This window comes from Misgurnus anguillicaudatus, chromosome 12 (assembly GCF_027580225.2).
Source record: "Misgurnus anguillicaudatus chromosome 12, ASM2758022v2, whole genome shotgun sequence".
NCBI lineage: Eukaryota > Metazoa > Chordata > Actinopteri > Cypriniformes > Cobitidae > Misgurnus > Misgurnus anguillicaudatus.
In genome coordinates, this window is record NC_073348.2 from 31027672 (window position 1) to 31045288 (window position 17617).

General features: G+C 37.7%; 1 protein-coding gene across 2 annotated transcripts in view; it reads left to right on the forward strand.

Annotated features, from left to right (window-relative positions):
* foxo1b (forkhead box O1 b) overlaps window positions 1-14400 on the forward strand; it is a 34665-nt gene extending 20265 nt beyond the window's left edge. For both annotated transcript variants that reach the window (XM_055208228.2, XM_055208229.2), the window contains exons 3-4: window positions 10468-10659; window positions 11741-14400. In XM_055208228.2, the coding sequence (XP_055064203.2) occupies window positions 10468-10659; window positions 11741-12922 (1374 nt within the window). In that variant the 3' untranslated portion in view covers window positions 12923-14400. The remainder of the gene's footprint in view (window positions 1-10467; window positions 10660-11740) is intronic.
* Window positions 14401-17617: the final 3217 nt, after the last annotated feature.

A 17617-nucleotide genomic window follows, 5' to 3' on the forward strand; every position in this document is an offset into this window, starting at 1 on the left:
AAATCCCATGAAGCACAAAGAGATGCAAAACCCACAGGTTTTGTGTTTACTCTAGATTCAATCGTCTTTGCTCAGTTTGTCAGATTATGTGCATGTAATCTTTTATCCAAAGTGATTTAGAAATGAGAAAGCATTCAACATTTTGTTTAAGCTGCTGCATTAGGTTAGGTTATACTCTATGTAACACGCGTGATCATCACATGTATATGTTGTGTATTCAGTGTTGCTGTCGTGTTCGTAAGAGTGCTTTAAAAGTTTTTCACCTCAGTCTCAAAGTGCTTTTATTGTGTCTGTCACTCTGCCATCTGCTTACATTTAGGCATTTAGCCGATGCTTTTATCCAAAATGACTTAAACAATAAAACTATATGTTCTAGGGAAACAAAAGGTGCTTATAACAAGATACAAGTTTTCACTTGCTTATGGTGTCTCACAGGAAAACGTAACTACTGTTTGAGGTGGCCATTTACAATTATTCGAAAAAGACACACCTCACTGGGGTGAAAGCAGATAACACTAATGAGATTTAGTCAGGTCATAAAACAGTTACTAATTGCCATTAAAATGTGTTGGTTAGGCTTTGGTGCTCATGCAGAGGATATAGGTTTGAATTCATTTTGTGTGGTATCTTCCCATCTTAATCATCACAGCAAAAAAGCCCAAAACTGATGATTTGCTGCTCTTTTGGCACCTTTTATGCAGGGCATTGGTAAGATTGGTTTGTTGGTACTGTACAGTATATGTGAACATCAGGCACCTGTCTGTCAGATCGCACCTGGTCTTTAAAAGCGCTGCTTGTTTACTCTGACCGGCGACCGTTGTGAGGGTGTCACGCCTGACTGCCTGCTGTTAAACAGCTGTAAGAGAGTTATCCAATCCACTGACGCCAATGCTTGCTCTCATCTGCGCATTAGGCTGTGTCTACACTGCATGCGACAAAACTAGATCACTCCTGTTATAATGAGAGATGCTGTCAACGCGGTTAATTTCACATCACATATAAGCACACTTAAAGGGACACTCCGCTTTTTTGAAAATATACTCATTATGCTTGCCACAATCTATTGAATCTGATTAGACCATTAGCATCGCGCAAAAAATAACTAAAGAGTTTCGATATTTTTCCTATTTAAAACTTGACTCTTCTGTGTTACATCGTGTACTAAGACAGACGGAAAATTAAAAGTTGCGATTTTCTAGGCAGATATAGCTAGAACTATACTCTCATTGTGGAATAATAATCAAGGTGTACTTTGGCTGCAGCAGGCGCAATGATATATGCAGTGACCGAAAATAGTCCCCAGCTATTGAAAGTTACCAAGGGGACTATTTTCGGGTGCTGCGTAATATCATTGCTAATCAGATTCAATGGACTATTCTAAGCTATGCTAAAAGTGGTACAGCTAGACCCAAACATCAGCTAAATGGATTCCAAAACGGTAAAAATAAAATATTTAACTCTAGGGGAGCTGGGAAATGAGAATATTTTCAAAAAAAAAGTGCAGTGTCCCTTTAAAGGAATAGTTCACTGAAAAAAATGTATTCCAGATCCAATTTCAAATATAGAGGTAAGGGTGTCACGATTCTCCAAATCCTCGATTCGGTTAAATTTTCCATTCTAAGGTCACGATTCGATTCTCGATTTTTACCTTTTCTTTTTTGTAAGCACAAGCAGATTCAACCACATGTGAGTTAACACTACAAAAGTTTGGCAAGCCGACCGGACAAGACGTGGGGGCGTGGCAGCATCGACGATTCCATTTTTTATTCGAAGTTCAAGGTTGTGACTTAATTTCGATCGATTTTGATTTTCGCCCACGCCCCCACTTCCGGTAGAGTGATATAAATGATAAATCTCAATGATTTCTACATGACATGTTAAACGTTGTCATATTTGTGTTTTGTCATGACATGGGACATGTAAACCAATAAGATTTAAAGTTATCATTAGGGCTGTGATGCATTGTGTTTCCCATTAAAAATGACGATTGCGTCATAACCTGCGACTTTTTGTCGCACAGTAGAGAAATTACCGTATGGATTGGGAGAGAAGTTCACATGCAATTTTTTACTGACTATGAGGCAATTGGGTGGACGTGAAGGCATAAAGTCAAGGGAGATTATTAATCAGAATACTAACCAAAATTTGCTCCTGTTCACGCTCGCCGTCTCTGCAGGATTCATTGAGTGATTCAGATTTCCCGTGGCACGGCTATTAGAAGACTACAATTGTCAGACAGGTTGCTCACGTGACATCTACGTCATTAAAGGAATATTCCATTTTCTTAATTGAAAAATCCAGATAATTTACTCACCACCATGCCATCCAAAATGTTGATGTCTTTCTTTGTTTTTTGAGGAAAACATTGCAGGATTTTTCTAATTTTAATGGACATTAATAGACACCAACATTCAATACTCAACTCAACACATAACAGTTTTTTTCAACTGAGTTTCAAAGGACTATAAACGATCCCAAACGAGGCATAAGGGTCTTATCTAGTGAAACGACTGTCATTTTTGACAAGAAAAATAACAAACATACACCCCTAAAGCACAACTTCTCGTCTAGATCCGGTCGTGATGCGCCAGCGTGACCCCACGCAATACGTCAAGAGGTCACAGAGGACGAACGCGAAACTCCGCCCCAGTGTTTACAAATGTGTTGAAAGAGGACCGTTCCTACGTTGTTGTATGTCAACTGATACTAATTAATGTCTTTGTGTCAGTTTATTGTTTACAATGGTCCGCAAATTTGCGTTTTATATATGTAACACGTGACCTCCCTACGTCACCACGCATTTACGCTAGGTCGCGCTGGACCGTACCTAAACGAAAAGTTGTGGTTTAAAAGATCATATTTGTTATTTTTCTTGTCAAAAATGACAATCGTTTCGCTAGATAAGACCCTTATGCCTCGTTTGGGATTGTTTATAGTCCTTTGAAACTCCGTTGAATAAAACTGTTACGTGTGGTGGTGTTTGAGTCAGTTTGAGTCTGCGCAGTACGCTCGACACCCCGAAAGTGCGTGCTTCTAATTGACTTCACTTGTCTCCGTTGAACCCAATGGCGATGCTGTGTCCATTTCTTTTACTGTCTATGGTTTGTAATTGTACTACTTCTTCTGTGGCACAAATGGAGTTTCTGCATAAGAGCACCCTCTGGCTTTTGAATGTGGTAATTCACTGAATGAATGAATGACAGGCTCGCCTCTCGCTCCTTGGTAACATTGCGCAAGGCAAAAAAGAGGGTGACATCTAGTGAAGAAGATTAACGTTAATCCTACGTTCAATGTTTGCGGAAATAAATATGAAAGAAAAAATCTATTTTGCTCTTTGAGAATCGATTTTGAATCGACCACGTAAAAAAACCTGATTAATTGAAAAATCAAAAAAAAAAAAATTGCCCAGCCCTAGTGACAACACAGTGACAAAACACGCTCTATAGGGCAGTTCGTCTGTTTAGGGCTATACTGTAGAAACATGACAGTGCAAATTGGCGACATCCATGTAAAGGGACCCGCGGTGTATGTAGATAAAAACGTCTCATTCTAAGGTAATAAAAACAATACAGTTCATAAGGTCTTTATACACCACTGCTGATATACGTAGTTATGTATATTACATTGCATTCCTGTCAAGAAATCCTTTTAAAAGTTACACAATGCACCTTTAATATCAAATTATTCATCTGTGTTCAATTAAAGAAAGAAAGTCGTATAGATATGGGACGGCATGAGAGTAAAATAAAAATTTATATTTTGCTGAACTGTTCCTTTAAGACCTGTCTTAAAGGGCTAGTTTACCCAAAAGTGATAATTCTGTTGTACTTAACCATTACATCATTGCAAGCCCATTTGACTTTTGTTTTTCATATATGAATCATTAATGCTTTTTCAAACGAAGTGAGATGGTCAGGTTATGTTGATGAGCTATAAGTACTGAAGGTGATGGCTGATTAATAATGCTGGATTGTTTTTGAATAGCAGTCGGTGTGTGTGGTGTCAGACAGGATACAGATGGGGTTTCTCGGACTTGTTTATAAATCCCTCAGGAGATCTGACACACGTGCACACACACTCACACACATATATGCATACAAGCATAGCTTGATGGCACCTATCACAGCACAGATAGCTCTAAAGGTTCACACATTTACACTGCATGCACATATTTATCATTGCACCTGTTACAATAAGCAAATGCACTGCTGTTTACCAACTTGGCATACAGATTTAAACAGAAAACTCTTATCCCTTAACTATCGTGACCTGATTCGACCCCCCCACAAAAACTTGTGGAGTTTCAGTTTGCGCAAACCGGAGCCCACTTCCCACCCGTCTGTAGATAATTTGGTGCACAAGTCCATGTTTTTTCATCTTAGTGCTGTAATTGACTCAGATCTTACCCAAAAGGGGATTTTAATTCACACTTTTCACCGTTGCAGAAGGGTTGGGGATATCCCAAATTTGAGACCAAAGGTCACAATGGAGCTTTGAAATACCTCACATACCTGTGATGATGAGACTCATTGTTGGGAAGATTGGTGCAGTTCTCCAAAACAGAGTTTGGTATCTGATCCCAGATGTTCAAATTGTGTTACATCGTAGGTCAGGCATGTGCACTTCTCACTTTTTAAGCAAGAGTATAGTGTGTACTCCTGTTGTTCTTTGTGAATAAGTGATCTGAGATCAGATTAGAGAAGTGTCACACCTACAGTACACTCTATCTATCTATCAGAATAATACACATTCCTGTAGTGACTCATATCCTGTCTGCTGGCACTGCTCTCTTCACATGTGCTCTGAATGTGACTGTTTACTGTGTGTGTGCGTGTGTGTGTGTGCGTGTGTGTGTGTGTGTGTGTGTGTGTGTGTGTGTGTGTGTGTGTGTGTGTGTGCGCGTGTGTTATTATTTAACACATTAACTCTGGAATTTATTTTTCTTTTTACACTATAACTTTCTTTTTCATTCGTTCTCTCTCTTTCTATCTTTCTTCCTTTTCTCTCTCTTCCTCTCTATCTCTCTTCCTTTTTCTTTCTATTATCTTTTTCTTTCTCTTTCTTTCTTTTTACTTTTTTCTCAATCCATCTGTCTCTTTCTTTTCCTTTCCCTTTTTTCGTTATCTTTCTTTTGTTCCCATTTTCATTACTTCTTTCTATTTTGTTTTTTTCCTGTTTTATTTCCTACTTTCCTTTTCTTTCTCTTCTCTTTGTTGTTCTTTCTTTCTTTATCCATCTATTTATCGCTTTTTTCTTCTCTTTCTTTTGTTCTTTCATTCTTTTTCCTTTTTTATGCTTCTACAGTCTTGTCTCTCTCTCTTCCTCTTCTTTCTTTCTTTTTTCTTTCTTTCTTCTCTTTCTTCTCTCTCTCTCTTCTTGTTCTTTCACTTTTTATATGTTTTACCTCTTTCTAACTCTCCTTCTCTTCATTTTCTCTCTCTTTCTTTCTCCTGTCTCTTTCTTTCTTTTACCTCCCTCTCTTTCTATCTATCTCTCTCCCTTCTTTTTTCTTTATTTTTTCTTCTTTGTTTCTTTTTCTTTTTTGCTTTTTCTTTCTCTCTCTTTCCTTTCTGTCTTTCTTTCTTTTAACTTTCTCCATCCATCTGTCTCTTTTTTCTCTTTCCATTTTTTCCTTATCTTTCTTTTGTTCCTTTTTTCATTCCTTTTTTCCATTTTTGTTTTTTCTGTTTTATTTCTTACTTTCCTTCTCTTTCTCTTCTCTTTGTTGTTCTTTCTTTCTTCATCCATCTCTTTATCGCTTTTTTCTTCTCTTTCTTTTGTTCTTTCATTCTTTTTTTGCTTTTTTTGTTTCTACAGTCTTTTTTTCTCTTTCTCCCTCTCTCTTCCTCTTCTTTCTTTCTTTTTCCTTTCTTTCTTATCTTCTCTCTCTCTCTGTGCTTTTTCTTTCACTTTATCTGTTTTACTTCTTTCTTAACCTCCTTCCCTTCTTTTTCTCTTTTTTTCATTCTTTCTTTTTTTCTTTCTTTCTTTCTCCTGTCACTTTCTTTTACCTCCCCTTTTTCTCTCTCTTTCTTTTTTCTTTCTTTTTTCCTTCTTTCTTTCTTTTTCTTTTTTTTGCTTTTTATTTCTCTTTGTTTTAATTTCTCTCTCTTCCTTTTTTCTTCTTTCTTTCTTTCTTTTTCTTTTTACTATTTTCTCATCCATCAGTCCTTTTCTCTTTTCCTTTCCTGTTTTCCTTATATTTCTTTTGTTCCTTTTTTCACTCCTTCTTTCTATTTTGTTTTTTCCGTTTTATTTCTTACTTTCCTTCTCTTTCTCTTCTCTTTGTTGTTCTTTCTTTCTTTATCCATCTCTTAGCATTTTTCTTTTGTTCTTTCATTCTTTTTTTCTTTTATGTTTTACAGTCTAATTTCTCTTTCTCTCTCTTCCTCTTCTTTTTCTTTCACTTTTTATCTGTTTTACTTCTCTCTCACTCTCCCGTCTTTTTTCTTTTTCTTTTTTAGCTTTTTCTTTGTTTTTATTTCTCTTTGTTGTTATTTCTCTCTTCCTTTTCTTCCCTTTCTTCCCTTTCTTCCCTTTCTTTCTTTCTTTCTTTCTTTCTTTCTTTCTTTCTTTCTTTCTTTCTTTCTTTCTTTCTTTCTTTCTTTCTTTCTTTCTTTCTTTCTTTCTTTCTTTCTTTCTTTCTTTCGCAGTGTATCAGTGTCTCAGGGTGGAGTGTAGTGGGGGGTCTATTACAGTAGAGACAGACGCCAGACAGCCCATACGTCTCTCCCTCTCTCACTCTTTCTCTCTCTCTCTGTCTGTTTGCAAGAGTCTGTCAGCACTATTAGAGAAGCTGTCCTCCTCTACACACACAGACGCACACAGTGAACCCATCGACCCGTCTTTCTCACCAAGAAAACATTCCCACTTTCTGCCCGCCTCCCATTAACCCCATCCTCCACAGTTTCTCCCTTTCCGTCCCTCAACAACCTCTACCTCCCTCTCGCTCTCTCTTAAAATTGGCATAACTTTCCATCATTGTACCTTTCTTACTCGTTTTATCTCTATTCCTCCAGTTCTTCCTGTACTTCACACTCAGCGTCCTTTCCTCTGATCACTTTTTTCCCTGTCGTCTTGTTTTAGCCTTTGGTCTCATGAGGTCAGTTGAACCTCTGGTTACTTCTGCATGCCGTACAGCAGACATTTACAGCTGATTCATCATCTCTTCTGTGTATTTCTAGAATAGCACTTTCCCTTTTTCAGACGGGTCACCTGTTTAAGTTTAGCCTTTTGGAACGATTCTGCAAGCCTATATACACTTCATCCTCATTGATGAAATGACTACCACTGTGTATGTGCATTCAGTCTACACTTGGAGATCTATCTATATATTTTATGGCTGGACAGAATAAACCTTAAATAGTAACACATTTTTCTATTCTGTGCATACTACGGTATGCAGTGTTCCTATACATTAGACTCAGTAATACTCAGACTCAGAAAGATCAATATACAGCTAATGAAATAAATCCTGAGCAGGAGGAGGAGCTACAGAGGTGATATCTGTGAACATAATTTGGGTTTCTGTATGTGACCCTGTCTGTAAAATCCAGGCTAAAGTCTCTAAATCTATCCCTTGTATTTAGGAAACCAAAACATTTGCTATTTTCGACAAAGTATTGAGTTCAGTTTGGCAACTAGTCAGACCATTAAACAAACAGAGACCGGAAGTTAAGTTCTGCTCAGACGCGTAATCTTTCACCGCACATGCGTTCGATGAAACCGTTCATAGTGGTATATCAATGTAATTTCTGCACCCGTTTCATGAATGACACTAGCCAGGCCTTATATTCATGTTTTTTTTTTCTAATAAGAATAATTATACAAGATCAGCTTACTTCTGCAATAATTAAAAAAAATTCTAATACAAAAATGTACTTTAAACTGGGTAATTGCTGGTATAATTCAATTAAATTCAATTTTATTTAGCGCTTTTCACAATTGTTTAATTGTTCCAAAGCAGCTTTACATTAATAAAAACAAGAGAAAACCATCATAGGACAACAATGTACAGTGGCTAAAATTAATCTGCAGTGAGCGGAGTAATAATGTAACATTTATGTAACAATGTGACTTTTAAGTTAAGCTAATGTCAGCTAACTCCCAAGGAGTTGAAAAAACTCCTAGGAGAAAAACCCAGTGGGAAAAAGTCCTTGGGAGAAAAAACCTTGAAAGAGAGCCAGACATAGCTGATCTTAAAGAAATTATACTATATATTGAGTACAAGGGCGTAGGTTTGCTCCTGGCATTGGTGGGGACATAAATAAAATGGTCGCATTGCAAAAACAAGACAAAGACAATTCAGTATGCTCTTTACTCAGTGACATCTGACTCGCCACCCCCGGTGCCATCCCAAATGTAATGTACTATAATAAACAATTCGTTATGTCCTACAGCCTAATAAACAGTAACTGTTTAAGTCTTTGTCAAAAAAGAAAAGAAAATCACTTTGTAACATATAGGAATCCATATTTACTTTATAACATTGAAGAATATGCAATTAATATTTAATTCTTAATTTAATTTAGCCAAAAAATCCCAGTGTTAAAGTAGGTATGTATATCATGCTGTTTCCTGAACAACGTTTATTAATGTTTCTGTAGTTCATATTAAATCTTCTTTTCATTAACAGACAGTTAATCAGTGTGAAAAAAATAGTTTAAGTTTAAAATGCAACCTTACATTATGTCTACATCTGTGCAAGTAATGACCACAGTGCAGTAATGTAAAGTATTCAGCAATCATGACATGAATTCATGTTTTTACCATGTTGAGGTTATTTTCTTTCATGGATTAGGGACCCCCTAAATAACCTTGCTACCCCATTCATAAAAGGTTGACACGCGTTTGCAACTCCTCAGGTTAACATGGGATTGTCGTGTATTGGTGAAACGAACACTGTCCTTGAATCATTATGTGACACAACTGGGTATAATAATACTTTCTTCCTCACTTACCTGTAGCCCGAATAATCACGCGCGTCTTGTTGAGTGAACTTTGGCGTGTTGTACAAAGTGAAACCATCCTATCACAAGTAGCGAGTCATAAGACAAGCGTTAGAGAGGCGGGACTCAAGAAATGCTAATCCAATCATATTAGTAATGTGAGTTAGAGATGCGGAACTCAAGAAATGGTAATCCAATCATATTAGCATTGTGAGTTAGAGAGGCGGGACTAAAGAAATGCAAAGCCAATCATATTAGCGATGTGAGTTACGGAGGCGGGCATTGCAGAGAACGAAAGCTGTTAACCGTTTGTGTACCACATAGAGCGCTATTTTTACAGAACGGGATTGCAAAAGATTTTTAATCTCATTTAAATGATTCCTGAAAAAAATATAATAAGTAAAAAATAGAAAACACAAGAATAAGACGGACATCAGTGGTTATATATTAATACAGATTAATTTTGGTCTAAATTATTGGGACAATTCAGTCTTCCCTGAATATTGGTAAGGACATGTCCCTAGAGTCCCACCCTAAATCTACGCCCATGATTGAGTACTATGTTATAAAAATGTATGTAAATTAAAAGTTTTAATAATTTAAAATAAAAGTTAAAGGAAGTGGTTGGTTGTCGCTGGGTGATCCATTAAAAAAAGAAAATGATATAATCTAAGAGTATATAATTCAATCAATCAATCAAAATGTATTTATAAAGCACAAATAAAAACAACAGTCGTTGACCACTGTGTACAAAACTTGTTAAAAAGACACAAAATAAAATGAAAAAAATAAATATATAATTGCAGTAACCATGTTTTAATAACCAATAATTGGTTTTTTTAGGTAACCTGGTTAATTTTGTAAGATACGTAAGGTACATTAAAAAACATAATACCGGCAGTTTTACATAGGTAACCACTAATTTTATGAAAGTACAGTCATTTTATCATCATTTAAAAAAGATATGTATACAGTGTATACTTTTCTTACAGGACACCTAGTTGAAAAGTCATAGCTCACCATGGAGTTTTAGGTCTGGTCAGGGTGTGACAAAAGCAGACAAAATATCATTAGCGGATGATGTGTGTGTATACATTGAGCTCAGTGTTTGTTTGTGCGTCTCCAACAAGGAGATGACTAAAGTTTTTCCCAGGTTATTTCTTCACATATTGTCTGCAGACTTTGAAAGACACAATGTATGTGATCGTCCTGCAAAAGAAACCTGCATTTTATTTATTAACAACCAGTAAACCAGGTGCTAAAAACACTGTGGAATCACGGATTTTGTGTACATTTTCATCACTATGAAGATAAAATGTTGGAGAAGATTTGATCCGATTAGAAACATGAATATTGTCATCATCTCCTTTCTGTTGAGTGTCTCTTAACACAGTCACGATGAGTGGATGATTGCAACTCATTTCCGCTTCCTTGGATTAAATATTAGAATATCTATACTCAAATGTAACCAGGTTTTCATATTATATCATATTAATATCATCTTATTTCTCTCTGGCAGAACTCAATCAGACACAACCTGTCCCTGCATAGTCGCTTCGTGCGGGTGCAGAATGAAGGAACGGGTAAGAGTTCGTGGTGGATGTTGAATCCTGAGGGAGGCAAAAGTGGCAAATCTCCACGCAGAAGAGCAACGTCCATGGACAACAACAGCAAGTTCACGAAGAGCAGAGGACGAGCCGCCAAGAAAAAGGTAATTTGGGGAAACTGTTCACGGTCATTGCCCACCCAATAAACATGAAAACATTAAAGATTCAAAGCAGATTTTAGTGTGTATTGCTACGTTCAGACCACCCGCGGTAGAGGCGTCAAGCGCGAGTGATTTCAATGTTAAGTCAATGTGAAGACGCGGTGACGCGCGTCTGGAGGTCTCGCAGCACGAATGAGGCATTTAGCGCAGCGCGGTAGATGCGATTTCGCCTTATTCCCGTGTCTAGTTTGTGAATGGCGCGAATTGAGCGTTGCCGCCGCAAACGCGCGAGTTGAAAAACTTGAACTTTGGCGGAAAAACGCGCCACGTTAACCAATCAGGAGCTTGCTCTTTGATTACAGGAAGCAGGCGGAGTCACAGAAGCCCCTCCCATGACACGAATTTCTGTGTGAATGTCTCGATGAGTAGAATTTCATGCGCGGCTTTCACGCGCGAATGAATCGTGTAAACTCAAAATGCTCAAGCGACAAACTAGACGCGAATTTGACGTCTTAAATGTGCCCGGTGTGAACCCACGGTAAGAGAGCATGTAAGTATATAGTTTGAATGATTTTCTTATCGTGGGTTCACACCAGCCACGTGTTTGAGGCGTCAAATTCGCGTCTACCGTGCCTAGTTTGCCGCTTGAATAGTTTAAGTTTACTCGCTTCATTCGCCCGTGAAATTCTTGTCATCGAGACATTGCAGAAATTCGCATCATGGGAGGGGCTTCTTCGCCTCCGCTTGCTTCCTGTAATCACGTCACTACTAGAGCAAGCTCCTGATTGGTAAACGCTGCGCGTTTTTCCAACAAAGTTCAAATTTTTCAACTAGACGCGCTAATAAGGCGGAGCCGCTTCTCCGCGCCGTACTAAACGCCTCATTCGAGCCGCGAGACCTCCAGACACAAGTCAACGCGTCTTTACATTGACTTAACATTGAAATCACTTGCGCTTGACGCCTCTACCGCGGCTGGTCTGAACGCAGCATTAGTCTTCTCATTTGTAAAAGTCCTGTTTTTGAGTTTATGACTGAGTTGGTTTTCACAGTGTGCCATTGTGGTTTTCCTCTTTTGTGCCTGTAGATGTCCTTGCAGGGTGGGCTTGATGGTGGTTCTAACAGTCCTGGTTCTCAATACCCAAAATGGCTTGGCAGCCCCAATTCTCACAGCAATGATGATTTCGAACCCTGGACCACCTTTCGTACACGTGCTAGCTCCGATGCCAGCACTCTTAGCGGGCGCCGCTCACCCTTCCTACCCGAAGAGGATGAAGTCGGTGAGGTCCACCTGGGATACCCAGGTACCATAAGCACCAAGCTGGGTGGCCCTTTACCCAGCCTCTCTGAAGTAACAAGTTCCCTGGGTCACCACGGATCTGAGAGTGTGATGATGGATAATCTTTTAGACAACCTCAACCTTATTTCTCCCAAAAGTAACGGACAAGGAAGCCAAGACGCCCAATCCGCGCTGTCCTCACCTATGATGCAGGGTAGCCCCGGGTACCCATCTTATAACTCACCCAGTATGGGTTCACAGCCCCAGCAGGACTACCGAAAGTGTCTGTATGGGCAGGGAGGTTTAAGTCCAATTGCTATTCCAACATTATCGGACAGCAAACCCGGAGGCTACGGGCCCTTCCTGGGCCAGTATAACTGTGCTGCAGGAATGCTTAAAGAGCTATTGACTGCAGATGCCGATCACAGAGAGCTGATGCAGTCTTTAGATACTATAGGGTCTCAGGTCGGGGAAGGGTTGCTAGCTACCTACGCTAGGTCAGGACAACTAGGACAGTGTGGCAAACTTTTGGGCCCACTTGCACATCCACACGCACATCCTCAACTGCATACGCACCCACGCTCGCTCCATCAGATGCCCTCACCCCCAATGGGCATGAACGGTTGTACCCTGGTGCCGCATGGGCATCCTGGTCGCCTTGGTAACATGAAGCCACAACCGCACCTGCCTCACAATCATGTTGCTCATCTGGGACGAGGTGGAGGGGAAGCAGGCTTGCCGAGTTACACCAACGGTAACGGCTTCCACAGGCACGGACCGATTCATCTCCACCATCATGGTCATCCAGAGCGGCTGCCCAGTGACTTGGACGATATGTCGCTCGAGCAGCTAGAATGCGATGTAGAGACCGTCCTTCATGACACACTTATGGATGATGATGCCCTGGACTTCAACTTTGACCCCATGAGCAGTCAACAGAGTTTTTCTCACGGGGTGAAGACAAGCACACACAACTGGGTATCTGGATAAACATGCCCCATACATGTTTGTGATGTAGAAATGTAATATTTCCAATAGTTATCACATTATGTTATCAAAGCATACGATAGCCCCAAAAAGCATTTGGACAATTAAGCCAAAACTAAAAATATCAACGTCTTTATGTTACTGTATATAACAAAGGCACTAATGAATGCCTTTTAGAAAATTATATCATATTATGTAATAAAATTGTATAACATTATATAACAAATAATTTGTACATTTATTAAACGCCGCAAATATTTAAAATAAAAATATATAAATTATATTTAGACAGATAGAAATCATTAAAATAAATATATAATAATATAGCAAAGAAAATGCATAGGCAATTTTGTTAGGACATTGTTCAAAATTAGGAGAATAATTATAAATGTCAATAGTTAATGACCTCATAATCTGCTGTTTGATATTTTATTATTAATTAAGTGGTCGTTTTTAAGTGTGCAAAAATGTCCAAATACTTTTTGGGAATGCTGTATGTGCAAATACACGTGTAAATATGTCATAGACAACCAATGACGATTGCATAATAAATGCTGTAGGTTATGGGCTGCATATACAGTACAGCCTGTGGATAAGAGAGATTTACAGTACAGGGTCTTGAAAATGTACAATTGTGTTCAAATTTTCCAATGTTCATTTATGTAAAATATTGTTGGTGTTGGATCACCTTTCCGTTGTAGGCCAGTGAGCAGATATGGATCATAGTAAGAGCTTTCCGCTCTTATGGGCAAGTGTGACAGCTCATGTCTGCCTCAGAAACATTACTGACATGACGCGTTTCGTTTTAGCTCTCTCTTACCTCTAAAACTCTCTCCGTCTCATTTCTCATCAGCTGTTTACCTCAGTCAGAACCTCTGTAGCCGATCAGCTGAAGCAGAAATAATCGCCGCGATTGTCAGGAATTGGTTTTACTTTGGTTAGTCAGAATGTAAATACTAAAAGTGACTAGTTGAAGACGGGCTTTTTGTACAAATTTAGTTTAGCTTGACTCTCAGTTCTGCATTTAATTTGGTTGACGTACAGTTTCAAACTGTATGTAAACTTTAAACTGGAATGAATATTATTGTATATGATATGTATATGATACGTTACATTCGTTTTTACATTTCAGGGTGTTGATTGGATGCCTTTTGTACAGAGATGTATATTTTTGTTGTACCAATGAGATGGTAAATTATATGTTTATATTGGTCAGCTTCTTAATAGTTGTTTCTCTCCAAAGACCCCTACCAGCATTTAATGTCTAAAACATTATATTGTGGCCTTTGCTGTATATACCGAATATAATAGATGTTCTCAAACTTTAAAACTTTGAATTTAATATATTGGTGTATTTAATAATCCAAATGTGTTTTTTTATTCAAATATAGATTAAAACACAATTCTCAAACCCCCAAATTTCATCACAAAGCAGGTTATTCCAAGTCAATGTACTGTTAAAGGGACACTCCACTTTTTTTTTTTAAATAGGCCCATTTACGCAATGATATAATGCAGCGCCCAAAAAAGTCCCCTTGGTAACTTTCAATAGCAGGGGACTATTTTCAGGCGCTGCGTAATATTACTACACCTGCTGCAGCCATGTAATGGCAGCATGAGAGTATATTTCCTAGACATATTGGCCTAAAAAAATCACAACTTTTAATTTTCCGTCGGTCTTAGTACACGATGTAACTACAGAAGAGTCAAGTTTTAAATAAGAAAAATATCAAAACTCGTTATTTTTTAGCGCGATGCTAATGGTCTAATCAGATTCAATGAATTATGCTAAGCTATGCTAAAAGTGCTAGCGCCAGACCCGAAGATCGGCTGAATGGATTTCAAAACGGTAAAAATCAAATGTTTAACTCTAGGAGAGCTGGAAAATGAGCATATTTTCAAAAAAAGTGTGTCCGTTTAAAAATCTTTATCTGTCGTTGGCCTGTTCACCATAAGGGGAAGACTAAACAAAACCAGAGTTGTGTTAAAATTCATAAAGGCCACAGAGTTCAAGATTTCTTAGGGCTAAATCAGGCTTAAAATGTTTTTTCATTTTTGTATTTGACAGAGATTATATGATAATTTTGTATAATTTAAGTTTGTTCCTGTCTGAACTTTAAATAGCGCGCTGTTGCAAATGCTTTGAATTGCAACTGCCCATTTACTAAATATATTTAATGCTTTGATATTTTCTATTCAAACAGTGAGGAGTACCATGAAGGGTTTGTAAATTATAAAGAATATTTTCAACGTATGTGTATATTCTTAACAGATATATATCCTCAGATGCATATCCACAAACTGTTTTGTAGTCATTTTATGCCGTTTATAAATATTACAAATGCTGTATGTATCACTGACATTTTTTGTTTTGTTTATTTGTGTGGATCGTTTGATATGTAAATAATCTTGATTTTGTCTTATTTAATAGACACGTTGTTTCGACTCGGTTCTTTAATGTATGATTTAGTCTTTAAATGTCTTAGTGATGGTTTTTGTACGTGATACTGTAATGTTAACACTCTCTGATTGACATGGAGGGTGGGAACAGTTGTGAATTAGAAACTTATGGCCATTCAGTCCTTGTCAGAACCACGATGCTTTTATAGACTAGCATACATGGAGAAAGTGCCTGATAATACTGCAATGTAATTAAACCGTGATGAAGAATCGATTATTAGTTAACAAACGAGAAACTACAGCTGTTATATCAAGCCATAATTGTATATAAAAGTATGAATACATAACAACAAATCAAGAGTCTGGTATTATTCCTGCTGTTTTGGAAGAATCTGTAGTTTGTGAATGTGTGTATTTGGATGTATGAGTTTTTATGGGTAAGACTACAGGTACATGTTTACATTATGTGTAAGTGCTTTTTAATGTTATCAAGGGATGAAACCTCTAACTGCCCTTTAATACTACTAAACATGAAATGTGCCTATGCATTAATAATTGAGCATCTGCTTAACAGTGTCCCCATAAGAAATTGGCTATAGGAGGTACTAATAAATCAAAATGTACACTGTTAAAAAAAATTTAGTTGCCTTAACATTTTGAGTTAATTCAACTTAAAAATATAAGTTAGCATGCACACATGTTTTTTAAGTTAAAATAAACTCAAAATTTCTTTCTTTTTAAGATGAACCAACAAATTACCTTTACGGTGCAAGTAACCTCACATATTAGGAGCGCTTGTGCTATTTTCTAATTTAATACAAATTTATGTATTTAAACTTTTTCAATTTTTGCAAAGCAGGCAGCATTACAGTAAATGATTATTATAAAGACATATACAAAATTAGATTTATGATAATATACTGAATAGACAATATAATTGCAAAATACACGATTAAAAAAAATCAGGTTGATATAAAAAAGGCAAGAGAGGACATAAGATGTGTTGTAGGTGCTTAGTTGAGTCAACGGCTGAGCGTTTTGATAAAGGGAAACACATTGCGTCCCCTGTGGTTGCTTCAGGTCATTTTCAGCCTTGGTCTCCGTGGTGGGTCAGGTCTGGCACACATGTTCTCCATATGTTCTTCTTGATGAGTCCACAGACAAGGATTCGTAAGAAAGACGAGAGGCCATGTTAGGACACAGAACTTCAGGACATGATTTCACATTGTGGGACACCAAGCAATGAACTCACAGACCTCTTGTCTGAATCCACCTCTCTGTTTAAGCTGTAGGGGTTCATTGTTAGTGAAGCGATGCAGATGCAGCACTCAAACATATTTTTGCTTGCCGTGTGTGCGTTCTCCTCAAAAGCACCACTGTACTTAATGTTTTTTGCACCCACAATCAGGTTTCTTCATTTACTTTGGATAGAAACCACAGTGACCTCTTTAAGTCCTTTGAAGATTGGTCTAAACTGTCACTTGGCTGTTTTATGAGACTTACAGTGGAATTTCTTAATTCAATATGTTCTTTAATTTGTAGGAATTAAATTTGTGTGCAAAAACTATATATTCATGAAAATCTGACTTTTTTCATGTTTAAGTGCTATAATTGAGTCCCCAGTGCTTGTATCAACCTAGAAAATGTGAAAAAGATCAACCCAGTAACTAAGTGTTGGTAAACCATTCTCTGCAAGCATGTGAAAAAATAAATCATTGAGATTTGGCTCCCCTTGTGATGTCAGAAGGGGATAATACTGCCCCTTAATCTGCACTATCCAACCACGGCACTGCCATTTAGTGCAGAGATCAGCTCATTTGCATTTAACAGGACACACCCAAAAATGGCACATTTTTGCTCACACCTACAAAGTGGAAATTTTAGCATGCTATAATAAATGTATCTATATGATATTTTGAGCTAAAACTTCACATACGTAATCTGTGGACACCAACAATTTATTTTACATTTTAAAAAAAGTCTTGTGAAATGTCCCCTTTAATATAAAATTTATTTTGTATATATAATTAATTATGCATTTGGCAGATGCGATTCACAAGAGTTTTAGCCTATTGCCACAGGTACGTTGTGCAGACTCTTGTGAATTGTGTGGCGTTGTTACCGGAAGCTATGGATGGGATGATTACCGGTTTCACGATTAACCATGATAAAATGTCCTGACGGTTAGTATTATCATTTAAAATGTAATTAGCATTACAACCGTAATGATTACCGTGATTTTGAAAACTCGCGGTAAATCCTGTCCAGCCAGAATCAGTTTGACGCAGGCGTGCACAT